This window comes from Cololabis saira, chromosome 13, assembly GCF_033807715.1.
Source record: "Cololabis saira isolate AMF1-May2022 chromosome 13, fColSai1.1, whole genome shotgun sequence".
In the NCBI taxonomy this organism is placed as follows: Eukaryota; Metazoa; Chordata; class Actinopteri; order Beloniformes; family Belonidae; genus Cololabis; species Cololabis saira.
The window spans coordinates 23,797,949-23,825,297 of record NC_084599.1 but is presented as its reverse complement, the minus strand read 5'-3'; the positions used below and the strand labels follow the sequence as shown (position 1 = coordinate 23,825,297).

The window sequence follows — 27,349 nt, the reverse complement described above, 5'->3', positions numbered from 1 at the left end:
CCCCCAATATTTTAAATGTATAGCAAAGTATTTAAGATAAAAAGGCATCAACTTCTATGGCTGCTTAAATATTGGCACTTGACAAATAATAATATAATTAATGTTTCTGTTGTGATAGTCAGTTTTCTACTTCTAAGACTCTTCATACCACTGAGCCAACAAAAACTGGGTTTACTGGTCCAGTTTAAAGCTGAAAATGCACTTTTTTTCCACATAAGAACCAGTGGCAATAAAAAATTACATGTACGGTATGAAGATTTACTGTTCCCTCTTTTTTTTGCATATAGACAGTACACATATTTAGGTATACACTTTTATGCTGCTGCAGATGTTATGTTTTAGCACTAAACAAGAGAAACTGAATGCACATGCTCTGCAGTCGTATAATATGGATAAATAGTCCTGTATATTATTGGCTGGGGTTAATTTTCAGGTGATTAATTTGGTGTATTTTAATCTGCCTCAATCTGCCTCATGAATAGCTTAATTAGCAGTTCATTTGAGCAGTTCATTTTTTGTTTATATTTGTACTAATATTTCCATCTATTCTACATTAAACTGAATTGTGCACTTCAATGAACCGCGCTGCCTTCAAGCAGAATACAGGCATCCGTGATTTGGGAGTCCATACAACAAACTGAAAATAATTTAAGTGTTTTAAGAGTAGGAAATGCTAAACAAATGCTTTATATTGCCACTTTGGGGCTAAACCATCCAGAACAACTGAGGTGTGCAAAGACAGCATTTGCACTTTGTGATCTCGTGCAATGTTTTATTAACTGACAGAAGACCACAGGTCTGTAAGTCAAGCCTCCACCTGCCTGACAGAGCATATTGTCTTGTGTTTTTAGTATTTATTTGAAAGAAAGTTAAAGAATAGAAAGACATTGTCAGCTAAGGGGATGAAAAGACACATTCTTAACAGAACTTGCGATTTGATGCTCGTGACAACCAACTATAATGGAAGTAAGGGAGAAGGGTGATGCAATCCCTACAGAAAACCGTGTAACTCATGTCTGGTCTGTTTGTAATACAGCAGCTGAAATCAGAAGGGTGTTCTGCAGTCAATCAAAGTGTTATTACTTGGATTATGACACAGACTTTACTTTTTTGATCGTGTCACAGACTGATATTTTTCAATACATGGCCCTGAAAAGAATGCAGAGGCAGTAACCGTGAGTATTCCAGGGATCGTTTTTGTAATATCTGACTGATAGGTTTATTGTATGCTCGAAAATTACATCTGGCCTCTTTCAAAAGAAAAAAAAAAACATCTATACAATACAGGCGAGATTATATATTATATGGCACACATAAGGCATTGTGCCATTGAATAGAACTAATTAAGGACAAAGTCTTACATACTGTCACGTGAAAAATAAAATATCTTCTGAGTTTTATGTGTCAACACATGATAATAAAATAGACATGTTTGGCCTTTAGCTGAACTTAAAATTAGGTAAATAGAGATGAAAAACAATGAACCAAAAAATCACATTGTGTCATTATTTCTATAACAACAAAGCCAAAATGTGTAAGCAGTGTGTGAAAACCTCACTGATTCTAAAACAGCACCACACATAGTGGCAGCTTGTTGATGTACCTCCTGTCATATCAGTAGCCTTGTACATCTTATTTTATTATTTGTTTGTTTTCTTCTTAGTTTTCTTCATTGAAACATTGATTTTTGAGAAAAAAATAGTTTTCATCATGGCTCAGATCAGGGGTAAGCAACCTTGGTCCTCGAGTGCCACCGTCCTGCATGTCTTAGATGCCAACCTGCTTCAGCACACCGTGATAAAAGGAGCTGTGTCATCAACAGAGTTGTCCAGACCTTGATGACAAGATATTGAGCCCCGTTCATTAGAATGAGGTGTGTTGAAGCCGGGAAACATCTCAAACATGCAGGACATTGGGACTCGAGGACCAGGCCGCCTACCCCTGGTTTAGATACTGTTCTGCAGCACTTTTTTCTTTTTATCACGTTATGATGAGTAACCATAGCAGAGAAAATGTTATCTATAAACAGGAGTAGTTTTTTAAACCATGTTTAAACCATCTTTTCTTTCGATTTTAATGGGAAATGTGAGATCACTTGCAAATGAGATGGGCGAGCTTGGAGTGATGATGAAGATCCAGCCAGAGTGTCAGGAATGGAACATTACATGTTTCACCACGACACGGCTGCAGGAGCACATTCCTAAACTCAAACTCAACGTATCTCTGTCCAGCTTTCAGACTATACAGGTAGACAGAGATTTGAAAAGGAGTATCAAGAGCAAGGGAGTTGGAATTTCAACGCTTGTCAACAGTAAAATGGTGTAATCCAGGACATGGTACTGTGAGACAGCCTGTTTTTCATCCAAATTATCTACTGAGAGTTCACCAGTTGTATTTCAGCAGTGCACATCCTCCCATTAGCTGGTGCCAACACTGCATCTAATGTCATCAGCTCAGTTTTAATACAACATAACCCAAAACCCTAGTCCACTGATGGCAAACTTTAGAGATTTGAACCGTGCCTCTCTCTCTGCTACATTTCAACATAACACCAACTGCTCCACAAGAGAAAATAAAACCTTGGATTTGTTCTACGCACAGATGCATACAGTTCCTCTGCAATAACTACTGTCGCTGAGACGGATCATAATCTGATCTTTCTCCGCTCTGCCTGTGAATCAATTGTTCAGAATCAACTTGTGACTAAATGAACTACGAGGAGGTGGTCGTAGGAAGCTGAATAAACTGTAAACAAGTAAATAAATTAAAAAAACCTTAAGAGGGAAAGACAGGGGATTACTGAGGTCAGTACAAATAGAACTTAAAGTCGAGATTAGAAATAAGAAGGAAGTGTATAAGAAAAAGATGGAGAGGAAACTCAAGGAGAAGAAATGAAGGATGTGTGTGGTCAGGGATGACAAAGAGCACAGGATTCATGCAGAGGGAGGGACAGATGAATCGAAATCAGGAAACCTTTCTTTAAAAGCTCCAGTTCCGGTACAAACTCAGTATTTTCCTCACCTGCCAAAACATCCTCTCATCACACGCAGTTTCCCAGTCAAACCTCAACTGTCTCATTTTCCACGTTGGCCTCGGATCTTGGCCCTGCTTCATTGCTGTGGAGAGACTTTTACTGTCCCAACTGAGTAAGCAAACAATCATCTTTCAGGACCCACTGCAGTTTGCTTATCTTTATGGGGTTGACGTTAAAGACGCCGTTAAACACCAGCTTCAAAAAACCCAGTCACCTGGACATAGTAAGCAGCACTGTCAGGATCAGGTTCTTTGATTGCTCCAGGGCATTCCACACTATTCAGGCTCATTTGCAATGTCAGAAATTCCTAAAATCAGGTGGATGCCTCCAAAATCACCTGGATTACTGACTACATGACAAACAGACCACAGTTTATGAGACGGGACGGTTGAGTGTCGAGCAGTTGGTCAACACCACAGGAGCAGGGGATTGTATTCTCTGGTGAACTGCGTTGCAGCAGAGCGAACAATTATCTCATCTTGAAAGTGAACGAAACAATGGAAATGACTAGGATTTTAAAAGGAACAAGTAAAAGAAGAATTGGAGGTGGTCGAGGAGTACAAATACCTTGGTGTTCACCTGAAAAGCTGAGTGGACTAAAGACACAACTCTGATACTGTCTACAAGAAGTGGACACTTCTTGAAGAAGCTTAGGTCCTCCAGTGTTTGTAGCATGATACGTCATATCTAGTCAGTCTGTTGTGGACAGTGCACTCTCATCTGAAGTCATCTGTTGGGGTAGCAACATCAGAGTGCGTGGCTTAAAAATCAAAACTAAACTAAAAAACTGAACTAGGAGAAAAAATATAATGATAATGAAGGCTGGGTCTGTTCTGCAACCTCTAGAGCCCGTTTTTAAAGAAGGCTGCTTCATAAAACAAATAAAACATAATGGATAACCCTGAGCATCTTCTTCACAACACAGTGATTCAACCCACAGTATCCTCAGTCAGAGGTTTCCTCAGATCGGCTGCCACACAGACCGCTACAGGAGATCCTTCCTGCCTACAGCCATAACCATCTCCGACGAATCTTTAAAGAAACTCAATTACTGAGAGCTCCTGCAATATATCATTTCCCTTCAGGGATTAAGAAGGCATTACTGATTTGAACTGAATTCAAGAACCAAATAAGAAAAAATAAGGATAATATCTAAAATGTAGATAAAAAATTATTTTTTTTAAATGCTGTGATTCCTATATTTACTTAAACTTTGATTTTTCGACACTATGAACTCAAGACATTCCATGTAATTTCTTGTCAACTTCAATTAACTGGGTAATATACTTAACCTAGATATGAACCAATAAAGAATTACAGTTGTAATTTTGTCCTGTTTTGCATGGAAAGACTTTAAAAAGTGCAACAGCTGATGCTCATGGTCTGCATGCTCCTTATCAGTGCCTCCTTCTTCACCAGCCATGCCTTTATTAAGTGTGCTGAATTTTTGAAAAAAAATAAGGGGTGTCCCCTGAAAAGATTCTGTGAAAGCAGCGTAATGTTTGTCTAAAATTTCTATGTACTTTTTTGTATAAATGCTGCAATCACAAAATATGAGTACAAGATAACGGTGCTAAAACACGGTCACTTAAAGGGGACCTATTATGAAAAACATGTTTTTTCTTACTTTAACATATATATAGTGGTCTCCCCTCAGCCTGCCAACTCAGAGAAGGAGGAAAGCAACCAAATTCTGCAGTGTCTGTACAGTCGCCCGGATGAGCCATCCAGTGTCACGTGGCTTCTACGAGCCGTTCAGATTCTGCGTGAAACCACGCCCACAACTAACTCCGCCCGTATGGAGTAAGATAACTTCCAAAAAGATGTGTCCATGTTATAACTATTCGTATTGGTACTGATAAACATTTGTATATAAATAAAAAAGTTGTACCCAAAATTCTGCTGTCACACACATGAGTCTGATAAATTATTAGGGTTAGGATTGTTTTTATGTGAGTATGAATCTAAAAGCTGTGAGTGCAAAGTCTTGTCAATACAACTCTAATTTCTACGACTACGAGTCTTCACTGTGAACACGAATTCAATTTTGTGGGTACAAGTCGAAAAACTGTTGAATGACGTCACAGGCAGTTCACAGCATAGACATATATACGTAGATGCCCCATCGAGTGCTTAGCCAACTGCCACATCCAATATGGCTTCAACGTCGCCGCCATATTGGATGTGGCAAGACTGCGCTGTAAACTAATACAAGTAAATGGACTTATTTTCATAAAGCGCCTTTCTACAAAGAAATGTACGTTTTACGCCCCATTTATTCATTCACACACGCACTAATATACTTGGGAAACAGTTAGGCACCAAATATAATATATTTAATTTTCTCAGATGGCAAAAATAAGAACTGTATTGATCCCACATAGGAGTAATTCATGTTATAAAAGCTATAGAGAACAAGGTAGTGCCGAAAAACAATATATATCCCCCTCATAAAAATAAGAAAAATAGAGAAACATATTTTCTCATCAACAAAACATGTTATTTTATTGTCTGATATATCCCCCCTCACAAAAATGAGAAAAATATAGAAAAATAGATCAACAAAACAAATTTTAAATTTTTCAAATAACAAAATAACATATTTGAACCATTTTTCAGACAATAAAATAACATTTGAACCATTTTTCAGACAATAAAATAATTGAAAAAATCTGAAAAGTAGTTAAAATATGTTATTTTGTTACTTGAAAATTTAAAAATATGTTTTGTTGATGAGAAAATATGTTTCTCTATTTTTCTTATGTCTATGCTGTGAACTGCCTGGATGTCATTTCAACAGTTTTTCGACTCGTACCCATAAACTTGAATTCGTGTTCACAGTGAAGACTCGTAGTCGTAGAAATTAGAGTTGTATTCACAAGACTTTGCACTCACAGCTTTTAGATTCATACTCACATAAAAACAATCCTAACCCTAATAATTTATCAGACTCATGTGTGTGACAGCAGAATTTTGGATACAACTTTTTTATTTACATACAAATGTTTATCATTACGAATACGAATAGTTATAACATGGACACATCTTTTTGGAAGTTATCTTACTCCATACGCCGGCCGGAGCTTCCGCCTATGTTTTCATAGTAGGGTATCCCGTCATTGCGTCAGGCAGCCAATCAGCACAGTGCCTCATTATCATAGCCTCCCCGCCCACTCAGAATCCTGCATAGATAATGAGGTTAGAGACTGGGAAGATAAAGACATGGCTCAGAGGCTGAATTTCTAATTTATTTAGCAAAAACAATCAAAAGCTTGTTTTTAAAACATTCAAGGCCTGTTTAAAATAGGTGTTAGATGTCATAATAGGTGCCCTTTAAACACGTCGGGATTTCGAATAAACTTGATAAATCTTGAAACAGATTCAACCGTTTTTTGGTGAATACAATAAGTCAAATAAGTTTGGTTAACTAAAAATGATAAACAGCTCATATTTACTAAAGTCATGCTGTTATATCCACATCTTCATTTGTTCATAAGTTATGGTTCTGACCCATGAAAAACATTGAAATCATATTAAGCATTGGCGCTGATTATGTCACAATGATACTGTAGCCAAACGTGTTTTAAGACGTTGCAGTCACATGCAGAATGAGCACCAATGAAAGAGTTCAGCCTTTAGTCCACTAAAACCAGAGTTCAGGAAATGACCTCAAGTTGTTTTTGGAGATAATAAGGACACAGATAAAAAACATTGTGGCCTTGGTCACAGCTGTCAACTGGCTAAATATGTTGGCAAAGAAAAGGCAAAACCCCAACCACAACAACAAAACCACATTCACATATAGTACTTGCGTAAATAATTTCTGGTCACAAACCAGAACTTTATCCCAACTGTGAATGTGTAAACTGTATATCTTTATAAAATTTAATATTTATGGTCTGTTCATTATTCTACTAGACGACAGGTGCCTTGCTTCCGTTTCATTCAAGGTCAAGATTAGTATCTCACTTTCTATCCCTTAATAAGGATGGTCCAGTTGTCACTCATGATTGTGTTATCAGATAAGGACACAGCGGAGCTACTCTCCCTCTCGCTTCATGCTTTGAACAAAATCCACATCTCTGTGCCGGATAAATTAAAAAATCTTGGTATTTCAGCTAAGCCCAACCCTTGATTGATATCTCCATAAACGGTCTCTGCAGATATTCACGTCCTGAAAGACCAAACAATGATTTTTGGGAAGACAAACTACTGTGGGCTAAAGATGGTTGAGGTAGTTTTGACAAAAGTTGCAATAATTGCGAATGATAGTGAGTTGATGTAAATGCCTTTTTCTTTTTTTAAATAAATTAACTGTTGTCTTTTTTTGATATACAATTTTAAAAAAAAGTTGAATTTTCAATTTTTGGGGAACTTGTTTTATTTTTATTTCATAGAAAACAACTGTAACCAAATATCTCTGTTGGTAGCTTATCATCTTTTCTTGGTCGTGTCATTGCTTAAACATTCCTCGTAATTCTCACTCGGCTTCACTCATTCTCAGTTTTTCTTCATATCTTCACCTTCACAACTTAGCAACATTTCCTGCTAATGAAGAGTCTGGCATTTGCAGTACATGCAGGCTTTGACTTCTAACCCAGTTAAAACTGCTCATGAAATGCGTGACATTACTGAGTACGTGTGTGGAGGCCTATGTTCAGACCCCTGAATCCCTTGTAAAAAGAAAATATGCATATATATATATATATATATATATATATATATATATATATATATATATATATATATATATATGTGTGTGTGTGTGTGTACACACACACACACACACACACACACACACAGGCAGCAGTGTTGAACTATAAACAACATGACATTGTATGAGACATTTTTCTGTGGTATTTGATTGTCTTTTAAAAGCTGTGCAGTACAATAAATATTTGGGACTGTAAGAATTACACTAGGAAAAGAAGAAAAGGCACATATTGTCAATCTGTCAAAAAAACAACAACCAAGGACTATAACACATTTTGCACATTATTTGTGCATTCTTATTCATCTCTGTGGGCAGAATAGTAATAGAAACATGCATTCCTTTTCCTCTTGTCTACAAGTGCCTAGATTGTGTGTGCAATGTTCAGGTCTGAGTCTCTTCAGGTTTCTGTTGTGTGTGTGTGTGTGTCCGTGTGTGTGTGTGTGTGTGTGTGTGTGTGTGTGTGTGTGTGTGTGTGTGTGTGTGTGTGTGTGTGTGTGTCCGTGACAGTCTGCCACTGACGTACGTGCCTTCATTCGTTTCAGAGGATTATTCATTTCCTTTTGAAGTGAGGCAGCTCGCCCGGCGAGGAAGGTCTGAAAGGCGGCCGAGAGCAGGCTTTCATACTTTTCCAACAGCAGCTTGTCGTCTGGGGGGTAAATACGTCTGTAGGCCGTAGAGACAGAGAGAGGCGAGGAGAATGAGTGAGGAGTGGAAAGATAGAGAGAAAGGAAAAGCAAAGAATAAGGGTTATCAGGAATTGAATGAGTGAGGCAATAAATGATGGAGAACAGAAACAAAAGGTTTGGGGTAACAGGAGAAAGAAAGAGAAAAAGAGAGGGAGATGAGGGTTAAGAAAGGGGCAAACGAAGGAGGGAGAGGGTTGGGAAAGAGTGAAAGATCAGTAATGGCAGAGATATAGATGTAGAAAGTGAGAGAGAAAAGGTAAATGTTAGGGAAGAGACGAGTTGATGGAGTGAAGCACAACAGGTGAGTGCAGTGGATGGACAGAAAAAGAGCAAGCAGGACAGGAAATATAGATCGAGAAAACATTTCAGTGAAAGATTTCAAGTGAGACAAAAGAAAGAGTCACAGGTTCAAGGAACAAGAATGAAAAGGCAGAGTGCCAAAAAAAAACACCAAAATACAAGAATTACTGGAGACCTTGAGTCGAGAAACTGCAATTGAGTGAGTCTTTTTGCACAGCGCAGTGCACTGCTGCACACACACTCAACTGAGATGCGCCCTGCTTTTTGCAGTCTTCACTAATGCTCCAACACATACCATGTTTGTGTCCGGAAGACTAATCTAACAGTGCTCACAGTTTATCCTAGGCTTCAGGGGAGGAGAACAATGTATAAACCTCTGTCTAAATTATCCTCATAACATATCCCCAAACATCCTATCATCATCATTTTATCAAATTTAAATAACGTCATCATTTTAACCATAATAAGCACTGGCGAGTGTGAATGACAAAGCTAGGAATCTGCAAACATGTACCGAGAGCTAAACTGCCCTGGAATTGATATTTTGATTCATTGACTTGCTTATAAATCTATATAGTTAAGGCCAGTATTTCAAGGATATAAAAGCAGCAAAAGCTTTCCATATAACAAAATGTCACTTTAAAAAAAAGTATATATGTAATTAGCACTCCTGAGATCCTGACACAGAGCAGCATGCCCATTTGTGGATTTTAACAAAGGTGAAATGTCAGTAAATGTTTTATCTATTCTGGGTAGAACATTTCATGTTGTTGGTTCTTTGTTCACCTAAGATCATGAATGTACTGGTATATAGTTTACTTTTGATAGACTAGTAGTGAGCCAAGAATGCTTTGACATGTCTGTCTGTCTGTCTGTCTGTCTGTCTATGGTGTGGTGGTGTACGTGAGCACACAGAGTCCTGGCTTGTCTGTACCCGATACAAATTTTATCTAATAGCCGAACGTGAGTTCATCACCGTACTCATCTAATGAGAAGCTGAATGTTAATCAGACTTCAGTGCAGCGCTGGGGTACCATTTGAATGCTAAGAGGTCTTTATTAGGGGTCTTCCAGACAGACCTCAGTCCGTCTGATTGACTGTCTGGCAGCCTGTCGAGAAAGAGGAGGGAGGTGACAGGACTTCATGCAGCCCTCTAGCAGCATGTTGACCAGCCATTCAGTTGAGTGATGAGTCAAGAAGTCACTCAAACTTGGGGAGACAGCAAGACGGGTAAGTATGTCTTATCTAGTTTGTATTTGTAAACGTTTGTGTGTATGTGTGTGGGGTTTTTATGTTAACAAGAGATTGAGAGAAAGGAGAATCCTAAGCTGAAATTGTGTAGGTGTCTGCACGCTGGCTGAAGACAAACTGAGGGACTGAAGGAGAAAGTCTAAAAGAACGAAGCAGTAAATCTGAATGTGCTTTTATTGCTTCTCCGTGCTGTACTGTAAATCTGCTCCATCTGCAAGGTTAAAAACCGACAAGCTCACTGTCTTCCAGAGCCCCAGCTGGAGTTTAAGGAGAAAATGAAATAAGTTTGAGAGAGAAGAAATGGCTTGAAACTGGCAAGCCAAATTTATGTGATTAAACCTGTTCCCCCTGATGGACCCGGTACCAGGTCCAGCAGCTGCATGCACCAGTTCATGTGTGGAAGAAGTTACCCAAGTGCTGTCAGGGTATTTTCTTTCAACTGTTTCTCAAACAAGAAGCCCTGAAGCCAATATGTGAAAACTACAAGTACGTTTTGTCAACGAAGTATTTGATTTATAACAATTTAAAAATACATATGCAACAAAGATGGCGCCCCCAACATGAGCAACACCTGTAACAAACGCAACAGAACGCAAGATCAATTTTCTCCACCACAGCGGGTATCATATGAAACTAGAAAAGCTACACTTTCAGATGATACCGAACAAAATCTTTTCTGGCCCGACCACTTCGTGCCAATCTTAAAACAAACAGAAAGCTAAAATTCACATTTCATAGCCCGCCTCTCAGATTCATCACACAATACGTCAGCAAATCCCAAAGATAATCTACCCAAAAGCAGTATATTTTATTTCCTTACCGTTTTGTTGTCATTTTCAGTCTATCCACACCGTTCTTTGACCAAAATTCACGGGTTAATCCTTCATAGTAGTGAAACTGCTTCATCCGCCGTCATTTCATATCCTGCCGGTTGCGGCCATTTTGTTGACTTCTCGTGGCTTTTGGGAATTTCCGTAAACTTTGTTGACATTTTACATGTCGCAAACTCTCAAACGATACATTACACTTGAACAAGACTTCGTCCATCAGGTCTCTACCGTTGAGCTAGAACTCTGGAGCGCGGCAGCCATCTTGGATCAGTGACGCACAGTTGCACAGTAAATAGAGCGAGACGCACCGAGAGACTAGCACAGAGCGCAGTGATTTTTGGATTGAGATTTTACATTTACCAAATCACGTATCATCAAATCATCAAAGTATTTTATAGCCATATTCCCTTCAAAAACGGTAAAAAACACATTTGGCACATTTTGGCAGAGTATAGGTATCCAAGTGTCCAAACAGAGAGTCCGCCTGGTACTATCTACACTAAAACCTTTATAAAATCTGTGCTTTAAGCTATTCTCATGCAACTTGGTACAGTTTTAATCAATGAGTTCCTGAATCCGGGCAGTGGTATCTTTATAATTTTATGCATTGCTATCATGGTGTTTTCCACTGTGCAAACTAAAGAAAATTTGAAAATTAGACGGGAATAAAAATGTCATTTTTTTTCTTTGGTTTATCACAATTTGCTCAGGCATGTGAACATTCACAATTTTTGTGATACTGGAAATGTATGCTGGGAGGTCTTATAGTAGCTATCCATTGAAACCAAGATTATGCATATTGTCCTTATAATTGTGGAGATATTGTTGATTTAATTTGGATAGGCTTGTTCAGGCGAAATTCACCTCCAAAATCCCTAGGGGTTAACAGGTTAAAGTTTTAAAATCCAACAAAATGAACACTGTGGTGGAACAACAACAAGTTTGAGTCTCGCTATTACAATTTCTGGTGCCTTTTTTTAAGTGTGCAGTTCTGCAAATGACCCCCATAAATGGGAGCTGGCACAACTAAAGTGAGTGGATCTCTTGAAGGGGAAACCTTCTCTTTTGAGTTGCAGGTCTCGTTCTTACCTGTAATTTCCCAGGTGTTGCTTTTCATGGTTTTCTCTGGAAATCTGCCTGCGAACCTGTGCAAGTTGCTCTTTCTGGAAACAGAAGAGCAGCGAAGAAAAGAAAACAGAGAATGCTCCAGGTAAAAGTCTTCACCACATATCTAACACTGAAGAAAGAATTCATTCTGGCACAATAGAATTAAAGCAGGAGAAAGAGCAGAAAAACAAATCCCACTCATAACTCTTCTCTTTTATTATCTTGTTATTGTGTTACAAATAAGTAATCGTGGTGGTCAGCTGGCCAATTCAGAATAACGAAAAGTGGAAGGACTACTGCAATATCACTGAGTACGGTAATAAGTGATAGGTGCCTTCAATAGACCTAAACCTGATATCACACTTTAGCCAAAATAGCACTCAAAGATTTATATTAAAAATTAAAAAAAAAAAAGCTCCATTACGCCTTCTTTCTTCTCACCCACTGATTACTGCTGTGGCTATCAAAAAGGCTAATCAAGGAAGAGGGGAGGAACTGAGGCACTTACCACAGCCACTTTTCAACATATAGATGAAGAAAGCTCCCCAGCTGCTTCATTTCAAAGAGAAAATGATTAAATGGTATGCACGTCTAAGAAAACTTTGACTCTAACTGGAGTAAGAAGCATGTGAAATTGGGTTTCTGCTCTTTCTACTTTTCTTGTTTGACCTTTACACCTTATTTTTAAGTCTATATAAAACTAGCAATTTAAAAAAAAAATTGTTTTACTGTAGGAAAATGTAATATTTTTTTCTTTGAAAACTCCACAATCCTCTTATAAATTCTTTGTGCGACAGAATACAGATCATTTAAACTCTAAACTCAATAGAGAAGAGAACATTTTAAAGAAAAATAAATGCTTGCTTTAAATTTGATCGTAGCAACAGGTGTAAAGGAAGTTTGGATCGTTGCAGGTTTATAACTGTGTAGCGTCGCGTTTTTGACAACACCATGTGAAAACTGAGGAAACCACTTGTTGCAGCTTTGAAAGTGAAATGTTTTATCTTTTTTGTCTTGAATAAGGATTTCAGTTGTTTTGCTTTAAATCCACATACTGGTTGAAAAGTCCATACGAAACAATCCATACCTCTTCAAAGTTCATGGTGTCCAAAAAGAATTTCAGGTTTTGATTGGTAATCTTTTCATATCATCCACCTTAGTCTTTTAGCTGGTTTTGGAGTTCACTTATCTTTTTCTTTGCATGGTAAAGTTTTACCGGGCATTTGTACATGCAGCAACAGAGTACGGTAGGTCGGTTGGCAGTGGTTTTCAGAGGAGTTTCTAAATCATTTCAGTGGATCATGTCTGTTTTCATTGCAGTGCTATCTGACAGACTGAAGAGCTTTACTGGGTTTGATCCTTGATCCGTGTAGAAAATTCTTTAGAGTCCCTCAATCTTGTGATCTGTAGAAATTCCTCTCGTGAATACATGAGAAAACCCTCAAAGTTGATGTAATATTGCCAAATGTTGGCAATTTAACCAGGCTGAATAGCGACTTCCCCCACATCGCGTTGCACAAGTATGACCAGCAGTTTCCCTCTGCCCCTTCGTTGACCACAAATACCTTCTTTCTGAGACTCTTAAGTTTTTTAATTATCCGAGTTTCAAGTCTTGCAAAGTCGCAGTCTGTCATTTTATTACCCAGTAGCAGATTACGGTTCTTTAATATGCTGATTTATGACATCCACGGCTCTAAAGATGAGGAGCTTGCAGACAGCCTCTTCTACATCAGATCTGTTTACATTAGTCCTGACTCGCGATTAGGCGCACCCTCGGAGGCGAGTTATTCCCAGGGCCAGCTTGACACGCCACCCCGCGTCAGTCAAATGAAAAGGACAGGCGACATGCTAGATTTCAGTGTTAAACGCAGGGTATTTGCCAATGTAAAAGGGGCTTATGACTTTCACTTTGTGTGAGAGAGACCGAGTCTCAAAAGACCTTCAACTAAGGCTGGATCTAGAGCCAATTAATGGAAATGAGTTGTAGATCGCCTAGTTAAAAAAAACACTGATACTAACATGATCATCCTGATGCAGCCAGTTCTCCATGATACAGAATAAATCAATATTATGACCAGAAAACAAGTAATTTACCAACAGAGGTTTAGATGGGAGTGATCTCATATTCAGTAACACATGTGATGGTGTTTTTTAGTTCTTATCTTTTTGGAGGGGTTCTTGTATATTGTTACCCTTGTGCTGATTTTTGATTTATTTCATCTCTGTGGTAAGAAGCTGTAAGGAAAAACTTATAACGATGCGCAGGAGTGAGGTAACATGACCATTCAGAAGAATTGAAGAAGAATTGTGTTGAACTCGTCATATAAAAGCAAAAGGGCTTGTGAATAAAGTAGGTCTGAGAAGTTAACATGTAAATCATGTAGGTGGGTTTTCAGAGGGTGCTGACAATTTGCAGACATCTTACTTCTATGTTAGTTTAGATGAGTACCATCTCTGTTGGGGAAAAAAATGCCAGGGATTTCAGAGAGAGTTGAAATTGTCAATAAAACCAATGTTATTGGATCTAAATGTGGACTGCACCCAAGTGTGGAGACTAGGAGGTCAAATAAGATGGTCAGAGCGGTGGCCAAGTGTGGGAGAGGAACCAGATACAAACTGCTTTCCCGGACTGGTTTAAAAAATTAATGAGCTGGCCAAAATCTAATTTGGTCAGCTCAGACTGCTTAAAAACTTCATCATTACTCCCAACATTAAATGGGATTTGAGTAATTGAAGATGGGAGAGATGCCAATAGCTTGGTCAGTAATTTCAGAAGGTCAGAAGCTCAGGTTCCAGGAAGGCAATGTGCGACAGTACTGAAAAAGTTCACATCTGATCACGGGATCCCCAACAACAATCAGGGTAGAGGGAGGGCACAATGGCTGAGGTCCAGTGGCCCTTCTAGCCATCAGAAAAGCTCAGCACAACGTCCGTACTCCTCTTAATGGCCACAGGCTGTGGGAGAGGGGACTTCATTAAAAGCTATCGATAAAAATGATGGAAAGTGATTATTATAAGTGAGCCATGTGCAGTGGAAAAACACCCACTTAGTACTTCATATACTTAGTACTTAGTATAGTGGTGTAAAACCAATACAATGTAAGAAATTAGTAAAACGTTAGAGTGCACACAGATAAAACGCCACACACAGGCGCCATTGAATGTACACACAAACAAGAATCAGTGGATGGATTGCCAACTATAGAAAATAACTAAAATTATTTAAATCAGCCAGAGTTATGATATTTCCCCAACATTAGATTCTTAGTTCCATATCATTCCAGCAGAGCATTTTGCTCTCAGATTTTTCGTTTTTTTTTTTTTTTTTTTTTTAACGCTTAACATTGTTCTCTTCTGTGTTTCATAGGCAGATATTGCATCCCTGGACTAATGTGTTGTTGATCACCCTTCCCTGTCATCTAAGAATCCAGGACCCCCAGCAGTGAAGGCAGCTCACTTTCTCTTTGTCAAGGATGGGCTTGTGCAGTGAATATTTGATGGAATCTTGGGTTCTTACTTTGGAAGTCTTTATGAATTGGCATTACATGAATTCCAAATTTGGACTCAACTGATTTCAACTGGATTAAAACTAAATAGCAATGAATTGAACTTAAATGAAGATAATTGGACTGAAGCTGATTGTTTTTAAAGGACTGTAAAGAAATTTGCTAATGCTTCTCTGCTGTATACCGTGCCTTGGGATGACAATTGGGATTGATAATTTGGGGCTATACAAAAAATAAAGAAAATAAAGAGGCAAAAACTACACTAATCACATCTGGATCTCACCCTATCCAGGATTAAAACCTTTTGCTCATTTTAATTCTGGTCTTATACCACTGCTTATGTTGATATATTGATATGATTTTAGAAAATTAGCCTGATTGATTTTATCTTCCCCAGAAACTACCTTGCGACCTGCAAGAAAAGTATCACCGATCTTATCTTTGGTGTTTCACACAATGTGTGTGTATCACCAGCAAGTGCCACACAAGCACTGACCCGAGCTGGCACAATCAACTCTGCCAGTTCTTTCAGATTCAGAATACATTACACCCACACCTCCCCTCCGATGGGACCGGGAGCTAAAGAATCTCTGTGGGATGCTCTGTTTTGTGTGGTATTAAGAGACTGCTTGGTAGCTTGTCACAGCTGCATAACAGAAAAAGTGGGGCAATGTAATAAATCACTTATCACTTAAATATTTTGCTGAACGTGTCTCAGAAAAGCGATTGTACTTGAAAATTTGAAGTCAAACTAATGATATTGCAAAACACAGTTTCAGCAAACTTTTTTTTTGCCACCTTACCAGCTCTTCTCTTCTTCGCTCTAATGTGTGGCGTTGTTTCTCCCAGTCCGACGAAGCTGCTGGGAGTTTCTTCATGGAGCCATGTCCATATAGCCGTCTCTGAGCCTCTGCCTTTTGCTGAGCCAGGTTGCGTTTCTTATCACTGGCCCTAGATCGGCATGAAACAAGTACAATACACTTTTTTGAGGATTTCCACACCCTTTAAAAACAGACTAAGAATGGAGAAAAAAAATAGATTTTATGTTTTCTCTGCAGATCTGCTGAAAAAAGACTGAACTTGAGTTTCTGTTCAGTGAAAATTTAACATGCACAGAGAAGGGTTCTCACAGAATAATCCTGCGCTCTCTACTAAAGTTTAAAAGCTTGCTGTGCTGATCCCAAGCTAATGGACTGATGAAAATTTTATCATCATATACAGGATGTAGTAAATAAAGATTTTTTTTTTTTTTTAATTTCAACAACAGAACTAAAATGAAGTTGTAATAAAAACAATTTTGAAATTCAAAAATAAAAGTTGAAAATGGAGCTGAAACTAAAAACAACCCATAGATGAACAGAATCAGACAGTTAATTCAGAACAAGAGGGGTACTGTGGTCTGGAGAAAGGGCAATTCATTTTACTCAGTCGCTGGCCCTTTAAATTGGATATTGAGTGCTGTTGGGGGCTGAGGTTTATCAATGTCCATGCCCAGATGGGTCTGAATTGATCACATTTGATACAGTTGGTATTGCGAGCAGACTCAAGAACCAAGCCTAACTCTACACACCACCAACCCGAAACTCTGGGGGAGAAAAGTCATTTCTATGAAAAGGAAAAGTGAGAAAGGTACAGCATATCCCTCATTCACACCATGAACAAAAGCAGCTTGTTCTGTGAAAGACTTTCTACTGCCGTTCAAGGCCATGAACATTTTTATTTGTCATGAACAAAAATAACCAAATCTCCCCTTTTAATCTGTAGCGTGAAACATGGCAACACAGCAAACGTCAGCTATGGAACAAATCATTTAGATTTTTGTTTTTTTCATGCCACCTGATGCTCAGTGGGAGGATGGAGTGAGATTTTATGTGGTCCGGTGGCACAATGCACCAATGATTTGGCCAAACCAGACCTAGGGTGCAACATTTGATTGATTGTGTGCATGCTTGTGTTTGTCTGTGACCAGTACAGTTGAGACTATATTTAGGGCAATAAGGGGAGGACAAGGAGAGGGAAAACAAAAAAAAAGAGAGCAGAGATCCAAAGGTCTGGTGTACAATGATCAATCAGTGAGTAGAGTCACTGTAGCCAGGGGAAAGAAAAGCATGCCAGCAGGCACACACATACATTACAAACAGTATATATATAAAGAAATACATTAGACGAAAAGAACAGTAAGTGTAAGCAAAATAGGGAAACTAATACACCCTCAAAGCAACAAAGAGCAAGACAGGACGCCTGTGTAAATACACTGTGGATTTGAATTCGTAGATTTGAAACTACAGATAGCACAGTTTACAGGTAAAAATGACACTAATTCAAATGCACTTGCAGGATGTGTGACTGAAGTGAAAACCACACAATCAACAGAGACATGGCTTTGTGCCTTTGGCATTATTTCTTTGTAACCAACAGAGAAACACCAACACATGAATTTAACAACAGTCATTCATGTGTTCAAAGCTCAAACCTCATGTTACGTTCACACAATTACTGCCTCATCAATGTAAAAACCAAGAACAAGGACTGAATTTCACCATGCATCAAAGTAATTTTGAAGTTTTCTGGGTAAACTAAAAGAATCGATTGAATTCTTTAAACATTTAGAGACCTGCAAAATAAAGGTTTTGACTTGAGCTTTGTCTGCCTCTCCACACAAAACTGATTAGCCACTTGATACAATTTGTGCACATCTATCCGCCTGTGTGCGTGTGTGTGTGTGTGTGTGTGTGTGTGTGTGTGTGTGTGTGTGTGTGTGTGTGTGTGTGTGTGTGTGTGTGTGTGTGTGTGTGTGTGTGTGTGTGTGTAAATGGTCGTGATAGAATACAATACCTAATGTTTAAGAGTTTGAGAGCATTAAGCAGCACCCCTTTCTTCACATCGTAATCAATCCTCTGATCGGTTCCAAAGCTCGGCGCTCGATTGATCTGTCAAAGAAAAGAGAAGAAAGGAATTCAAAGGATATTCATATTTCTGCTTCATCTTTTCTTTTCCTTTTGTCTAATTTCAACAGACTGAGATGGTAAGCAATTACAGATGCAGCTTTAGTGCATATTTGGAAGAAGAAAATATGTTCCTACAAGAAAGAGATGAAAGAAAAACGGAGATAGAGATGGAAGACTTTTTTTTTTATTTTTTTGCCTTTTGAGGGACACTTTCAGGCTATTTTTGGCTTTTTTTCAAGGCACGAATCCTGTCTGGCACTGATGTGTACGTCGTCGTACATCAAGCTGAGGGACTTTTTTATATTTTACACACCACAGTTTAACATGACAAGACAGCCACCAATAACTTCGTATTTTGATCATATACAATCAAAAGACATCAACTAAGCAAGTCCGAAGTATGCCACCTGTGATTCAAGGCACACAAGCTGGATTACTTCAAGAGCAACTTTCCTTTCACAACAGAACAATTACAAGCACCAATGCATAGTATTTAATTATCAGTTTTTTAACCTCACACAACAAATGAATTACTCTTCTCTTTGTTAATTTCCTTGATGTATCCCCCTCCTGTGGAGATGAATAGCTTTTATGAGACAACAAAAGGTTCAACAAATCTGGCAGCCGTTATTGGAATGGTGAGATTCTATGAGGGGACTTCATAAGACGATCCAACAGATGTCCACCGAAAGGCTGGCCTGGGTTCATAAACCTTGATTTCTGAGATAAGTCAGGTCTGCTTATGGTATTATCCAACAAGCTTGGGCCACCCAGTTTGTTTTTTATGTAAGAACAATTGGTTTAAATGGGTGCTTTGATTGAAATAGTATTTCAGTAGCCTTAATATGTGTATTTGTTGAACAGGTTCTAGTTTGAGCCTGAATTACTATTGAATCTATTCTTTGCACAAAGAAATAAAGATGTACACTGATTCACGATACAGAACATCACCCACAAGTGACAGTGGCCTGATTACAATATGCATCAACTAAGGTGAGTGTGTAAAAAATAGAAGGGATGAGATTTTATTCACCTGGCTGTTGAAGCTTCTTGTAATAAAAATTAAATGCAAGCAAATTATAATCAAGAACTAATTTACAATCCTTTTCAGCGTGTTAAATCAACTAATTCTGGTTGTCACATTGCACGTTAATTAGCTTAATGTGAATTAATACGTCTGGAAAAGTCTGTTTTTTTTAATTTAGATATCTTTCTGAAGAGCTGGAAAGATCTGTTTTACAGGTTATAATGACTGCTTATCTGGAAGTCTTGCTAGAAATTCAACTTTTTCATTAACATTAATCTGTGATCAGAATCAGTATTTGAGACAGGAACACTATTTGTCTGGTTTCTGCAGCATCTTCTTTCATGAAAACCATTGGACATGGATGAACACAACAGCCAATCACAAATTGTGATCTCAGTTATGGAGCAAAGATTTATCTGTGTGTGTGTGTGTGTGTGTGTGTGTGTGTGTGTGTGTGTGTGTGTGTGTGTGTGTGTGTGTGTGTGTGTGTGTGTGTGTGTGTGTGTGTGTGTGTGTGTGTGTGTGTGTGTGTGTGTGTGAGTGAGTGAGTGAGTGAGTGAGTGAGTGAGTGAGTGAGTGAGTGAGTGAGTGAGTGAGTGAGTGAGTGAGTGAGTGAGTGAGTGAGTGAGTGAGTGAGTGAGTGAGTGAGTGAGTGAGTGAGTGTAAACCAGAATTGTGAGTAAAGGATGCTGAAAGAAGCCTGTGAGAAAACAGACCAGTGTCACATCAAGCCCTGTTTAATCAAAAAGATTCTGCTCTGGAAATGAGCAGCGAAATCCTTATTTATTTTTTCCTTTGGCTTTTTTTTTTTTTTTTTAGGGCTGCAGGGTGGAACTGTCAGTAACCCAATCTCCTGCGTGCGTGCGTGCGTGCGTGCGTGCGTGCGTGCGTGCGTGCGTGCGTGCGTGCGTGCGTGCGTGCGTGCGTGCGTGCGTGTGTCTCTCTCTTTCTGAACTAGCCGTTACTAATCCTGACACAAACGCAGTTACTGCTGTGTGGCAGATTTGGAAACAGTGATGTAAGACAATATGTACATCACAACGAAACTCCCAATAACCAAGGGGCCCAGAGTACTGGCTGTGCTGTCAACCATGAGGCTTGTAGCCCAAAAAGGAAGGTGACAACTGAAATATTGTCCATTAGGATTTGAAATCAACTGTAAATAAAGAGGAGAACAAAAATATGGACAGTATCAGTAATACTGCTGCTTACATACAAATAGTCCCTCAGCTCCAACACCAAAAAAGCTTGTGAATATGGTTGTAAAAGTCAGCTTTTATTTTTCAGTGATAGTATCTGTACACGCATGAATCAGGAAAAGTTGAGATGGTATTGAAAAACAATAAAAAATAAATTAAAAATTAAAAAATAAATGAGAGAAAAGCAATTCTGAACTTTACATTGTAACTGATTACAATGATGATTTTATACAAAAACACTATCTAGCATAAAGAGGGTCTTCAGTAAGTCAAAAAATGTGTATTAGAATAATTGAAATATTTAAGAACAATAGTCTTATAAAGATAGGAAGATAATTGCATATTTCTCCTGTTACGGTGCTTAATATTATGAAAACAAATCTGGAATCAAAAGCTGGTATAATCATTTAAGCAAAGATTAACGTCAGAAACATTTGTCAAGTACTACAATACAGCTGATTTCATAAATTCTAATTGAAACTTTACTGGAAAACAAAAATGTTATGTTAACTTTGTCTGGGGTTGAATTAGTATTTCAGATATTTTTTGGAGAAAAAAAAATGAATTCCATAAGTTCAAAGAGAAGAAAACACCCAGCCCAAAAGCCAGAATCTGTCTTTGTAAAGGCTTGCATCAATGCCCATGGAAAAGTGAATTTACACTTCTGTGATGGCAGCATGGAAAAGTACACAGACTGAGAGGAACACACGATGCCTTCACATGACCACATATTTCCAAAGGGACACCCTCAGAAATATGTGGTCAATGTAAAACAATGCAAGACAATGCAAAAACCACATTCTGCACACATCAAAAAGGCATGACTGAGGAAAAACATGGTATTGGCATCTGTCGATAGTCCTGACTTGCCCCCAACAGAGAATGTGAGAAGAATTTGGGGGAAAAAGATTAGGTTATAACAACCCTGTATTGTTCCACAGCTGAATACGTATTTGAAGGAAGAATTAGACAAAATAATGACTGAAACACTTCATTGCTTGGTATCTTCAATGTTAAAGCAGCTTTTAAGTTTTGTGAGGCAACATTATTAGGTGGTAAAAGCTTTACTGTATCAACTTTTTTCGAACATATTACAGGCATGACATGCAAAAATAAAAGTATAGAAGTCAAATTAAATGTAAGGACCCAATTTTCAAGAATAATGATTTTTATTAGCACTTTGAGCTTCTGAGCTTGTTCGGGCAGTAAATCAACAGGTGAACTACTAAATCCTTACCAACATGAAAGAGGTTTACATGGAAGTGCTTTAGTAAGGGTCCCTGCACCCATATGTGTGGTTTTTTTTTAATACAACAACCATTTATCAAAAGGTGTGTTGATGAATGTCTTCCAGCACAAAGAGGAAAACAGGAACAGAGACCCCAGCCAACCCCCTTGCTCAAAGGAAAAAAGTATACAATACATCCCTCTGTGTGTTAAGGAGGACGGAGCTCCGCTTCGACCCTCGGTGCCTTACCTCGAACACTACAGAGGGAGAAAAAAAAAGGAATGGCTCTGTTTTCATTTAGAGCACTCCCCAGTGTGACAGCTACAATGAAAAGCGTACGGCTTCAGAGTGGCGCAGCCCATAGGTAAAAGGCAGACTGGCAGTGATCCTGGCGACGGTTGTCTCGTTACTTGTCTTCATTTCTTAGTTTGATTTGTGGTGTCAGGCTGTCACAGGGTAGACTGGCACCACTGCACTCGCTGTCTTTCTTTGTTTTCCCTTAGTTTTTTTGCCTTTCTCCGTCTACTCCCCGTGAACTGCACTCCTCTGTGTCTGTTTCAATTCTTTTCCCACCCTATTTTCTTGATGTCTTTCACCATGTTCTCTAACTGGTCACTGCTGACCCCACACCCCACACTGCTACCACCTCCGTTTTCTAGCCCCAATTGTCTGGTTCCGACCTCTCTACATTTCTCTCTCCATATTTCTGTGTTCTCATTTTCTTCCCTGGCAGAGGAAGTTGGACCAGTCTGTTCCTAATGAACCCCTGCAGGCTCCCAAAACCCCCACTCTGATTTCCTTAAGTGACTCTGGCAGAGTTTAAAAAGACCTCTTGGTTGCTTCAAGACACATTCAATAAAAATGTCAGATGAAAAGATTAGAACCTTATTTTTACTCATTCAATGATTTGGCTCGGCATCACATCAGTGTAGCCAAAATATTATTCGGTCAGTAAGCAGAACGCGAGCAGGGGTCTTTCATTTTACACGAGATGATTTTATTCTCATCTGATCGGCCAATTAAATACATAAAGTTTAAACAATGGGTTCAAACGCATTAAAAAATTTAAACAAGACATATAAATGTTTTATTTGATGCTCCTGAATATGATACACAATAGTCATTGTTTATTGTTCATGAAGGCAGAATTGAATTAAAAGCCTTCACAGGAGAGCCTCTCTTTTTTTTTTCCTGTCCATTTGGTTTGAATTGTCTGCAGTGTGATCCGCATGTCTGTCTTCTGATCTTTACTGCAGGCAAAGTAAAAACAGAAGAGAGGAAAAGCAAACAGCAAAATTAAATGGCTTATTCAATTTGATATAGCCTATTAATTTCCAAGTGAAAAATCCTCTAGTTTGGATGCAGGGGCTGTCTAATAATGTTCGGGCTCTCGGAGCTTCTGAGGGCTATGTCTGTTTCCCAAGGATAGTTAGTAAGTAAATAATGGCTTGACAGTAAAATCAAGACCAAAACAGGGCCTTCCTGGAAACCCGCAGAGTAAACTGATTATTTTACTATGGAATGTCAATAACTCAGATTGCACTTGAGAATAAAACTAGCAGAAAGAAAATAAAACTTACAATAGTCATCATCACGCAATGGACTTTGAGAAATTTGTGCCGGCTGATTCTCTTGTGGCCGCACAAACCTTAATAAAATATATTAAACACACTGGTCCAACAGCAATCAGCTGCCTTATTTCCATAACAAATTGCTTCCCACATTAACATTTATTCTCTGTTCGAAATACTCCCTGAAACAAGCGCAAAGCCTGGTCGGCCTGATTAATCGGTACAGAAAAATGACCCTTTCTTATTATTCCTGGCAGAGGGTAAACAACCCCTGCTTTGACAAGCCCCCCATTTTGCCCCATACACTCAAGGGTATCAGCACAGTTCAGCCGCTGTCAGAATGGAGTGTTTGTTGCAGCACAATAGTGGAATGAGAAAGGGAGGGGAGAAAAAAAAAACAAGCAAGAGTAGCAGAGCGACGGAAAGACAGACAGCTGGACGCCCCGTTAAGTCGCTCTCTTGTTTCAGCCGTTTTATCAATCTCGGTTCTGTTCTTTTTGTGGCGTTTTATGTCGTGCACTTCGACACGGGGGAACTCTAGCTGATGTGTTGAGCTGCTGGTACAGATCCTGGGAATGAGCAGGCTGATGCTTAGCCCCAGCCCCCGCCAGTCCGCTTGACCAGCCTGGCTGGAAGACAGGGAGCTGGGAGAGTCGCTTTTTAAAGACATATAGAGATATAAAACAGACAAAGACACAAAAGGGGGCTTTAAAGGTATTCAAAAAGGGCATAATAATTAATTTCCAACTAAGTGTTTTTAAAAAAAAAAAAAAAATTAATCAACAGAACATCTGAGGTCCAAAGTTGTCAGTCAAAAACATACAAGAATACACTGAGTTTACCTTTCAAATCACTCATACCCCCAAACCACACACAGGAAAGTTTCACATGTCAATAAACCTGCACTTTATACCTTCCCTCTCAATCACAGACATGCACACGGTCACAGTCACTGACTGCCATACCAGTCTGATGATGAATGACTAAATGTTGGGTGTGTTTTCAACTGTCCCATATACAAAGCCTGTGCTCCCCTAATTTGATAGTTATTCCATGAAATAGTCATGTTGGGGGAAAATGGATGTGGATAGAGACAGACAGTCCCATAAATCACTCTAATTATTCTTTAATAAAGCTCATATAAACCACAGATTGCCACACAGGTCACTACTGCCACCTAGGGTTCACAAGCAGAAAGACATCCCCTCAGAGGTTAAAAATGATATTAATGTACATTTAAACAAGAATGAATCCCACAAAGTGCAAAAGATTAATCAAAGGGGAGAGAATGTGTGTTGCAAGCGGGCAAAAGAGACTGAAACATTACTTAGGATATAAGGCTGCATCAATTATCATCTCTCCTTCTCACCTCACAAAATTCTGTCGTGAGCGGATGAGAATTATTTGTAGAGCGCAAGTAGTACGTAAATCCCCGGTTAACCAAACTGAATACCTAATAATGTTTGACTTGGCTGCTGTAGGGGTTAGAAAATTATTTTCAGATTTCCTTAGGAAAAATATAGAAGGCAGGCTAACTAGACGTCCTTTTACTCAAAAGCCCCTTAACAAACAGTTATACTTTAAAATGATACGCTTTACATTCAGTTTTCATCTCAGTCTCTGGAGATGAAATAGAATTTAGTCTGAAAGTTTACAAAAGTGTAAGCCACTATTTATTTAATACAAGAATTTAAGAGTCATTTTAGCATTTGAAAATCATTTGCAGTGTGTCTATGTATTGGCATGTCAGGGAGAGTGAAAGCTATCCATGCTTTATTTTTGTCTTTGTGTCTGTTATGGCATCTTAATAGTTACTTTTGCAGATCTCTTCCCATAGATACCTCACCGACCACAAAAACACACACGCATGCACACGCACTCCTGCTCAAAAGGAAAGGAAGTCTGGATTGTTTTGGCTCAGAGGGATAGACAAGCGAACCAAACTCATCTTGAAACAATTGGAGAGCCCAGAAAGAGAGGGAAGTTAGAGGAAGGAGTGAAGAATCACCACCCTTGGGGGAGCAGTCCAGCTGCAGCATGTTTCCATGATGCCTGTTGACACACACACAGACACACACACTTCTGGACACAAGTAAACTTGTGCAACAGTTGACCTTACTGTGGTACAATTTTGCTCATGAGAGATGGTTGTCATTGGATAGGGGATGCTAGTCGTTCTCATCAATAATCAAGCTGCCCTAGTATGGATGTGACGGTCTCGCAATTCCAACAATGACGTTCTAAACACTATACTAATATAGTACTATACTATACAAAATTTGTTTCGTCCTCTTTTTTTTTTTTTATTCTGTTGACTCCTAACATGGTCTGCTTGTGTCTTTTAAGCAGAATTCCTTCTTGCCCCTCTGACTGGATAAAAAGGCAGGCTGCAGGCTGGAGAATGGCCAATCACACAGATTATAGAAGGCTACAACCAGAGGGGGTAAGACCAGACATCCAGATACACACACACACGCACAAAGACGGAGCCTACACAAAAACACAGACTCATCCTTAGCCGTGTCTCCCATGATCTATGTTTGTCTGGAAACCAAACACCAAATGCAACACACACACACATGTGATGCAAATCACATTTAGATTATCAGATGTTAACTCTTTATAATTTATACATATTTACATGCCCATTCTCAACTCAATTGTAGCCCTAACAAGCTAATGAACTTTTACGCTACCAGGAGCCCGTGTGTGCACGTGTCGGGTCTCTTTCCATTGCATTCTGAATGTCTGAACATAAATATATTTATATATATATATATATATATATATATATATATATATATATATATATATATATACATATATATAACACAAATGTTTGGTCTTGATATTGCTCAATACATTTGACACCATTTGTCATGTTGGTTTACAGCACATGGACCCTGGATAAGGGGTTGGGTTTTGTGTGAGAATGAAGGGTAATAGAGTCTCACTTCCATATTTTGCCATTAAATAAAATGCTCTCCTCCCTCATTCATGACTCACACTGAATTTGGAGATGTGTGCCGTTCTCTGTGACCCAAACACCCCAATTTTTAAGCCCACGTTATGCATGTTGAATATTTAAGTGAAGCCTGTCATGAGGCAGCTCCTACACTGAGCTAATAAATGTGCATGGATTATGTTATTACTGCTTTTTTTTATTTTGGTTGCAGAAGACAAAGGAAATACTCAATGAACCCCTTAAACTAAAAGCCTTGGCTTTGACAAAAGAAAGTCTAGGCAGATTGTGTGTGAGTGTGTGCGTGTGCGTGTATGTGTGTGTGTGTGTGTGTGTGTGTGTGTGTGTGTGTGTGTGTGTGTGTGTGTGTGTGTGTGTGTGTGTGTGTGTGTGTGTGTGTGTGTGTGTGTGTGTGTGTGTGTGTGTGTGTCGAAGATCACGGCTCAATGAAACGCCTCTCCTATACGAGACACAGATGCTGTCTGGGCCTGTTTAATGAAAGTGAACGTCTCAGGTTACGCCATTTGAGTAAGTGAGCGTGTGTGTGTGTGTGTGTGTGTGTGTGTGTGTGTGTGTGTGTGTGTGTGTGTGTGTGTGTGTGTGTGTGTGTGTGTGTGCGTAAATGTGTCCCCCATGTAGTGCTGCTGTTTTGAATGTCAATAGGAGGCAAAACTTGTGTTGAAAACTGCTGAATTAAGATAAGGATCACACAAAAGCCCATCTCTCTCCGTTTCCCTTCTCTTCTCCCCTTTCGATTTTTGTTTTGAGCACAATGCGCCTGTTTGATGCCTGAGCTTGGTGTGAATCTCATTGCTTTTGCGTTTTATTTTTTTTCCCCCGGTGACAAGCTTTTTCAGCAGTTAGATATGTGCTCGTTGTGTGTACCATTTCTCCCCAAATATGGGTATTAGTTAACAGTATATTTGTAGAGATTTCTCTTGTGCTCCTCTGTTTACAAAGGGTGGCTGTATTATATTGTGCACAGG

General features: G+C 38.9%; 1 protein-coding gene across 1 annotated transcript in view; it reads right to left on the bottom strand.

Moving 5' to 3' along the window:
• Positions 1-27,349, bottom strand: part of ttll7 (tubulin tyrosine ligase-like family, member 7) — a 94,178-nt gene that overhangs the window by 31,269 nt on the left and 35,560 nt on the right. Inside the window, exons 10-13 of the mRNA XM_061738391.1 lie at positions 18,264-18,358; positions 16,232-16,379; positions 11,905-11,978; positions 8,276-8,411 (exon numbers count right to left, since the gene is read on the bottom strand). Of these exons, the coding sequence (XP_061594375.1) occupies positions 8,276-8,411; positions 11,905-11,978; positions 16,232-16,379; positions 18,264-18,358 (453 nt within the window). The remainder of the gene's footprint in view (positions 1-8,275; positions 8,412-11,904; positions 11,979-16,231; positions 16,380-18,263; positions 18,359-27,349) is intronic.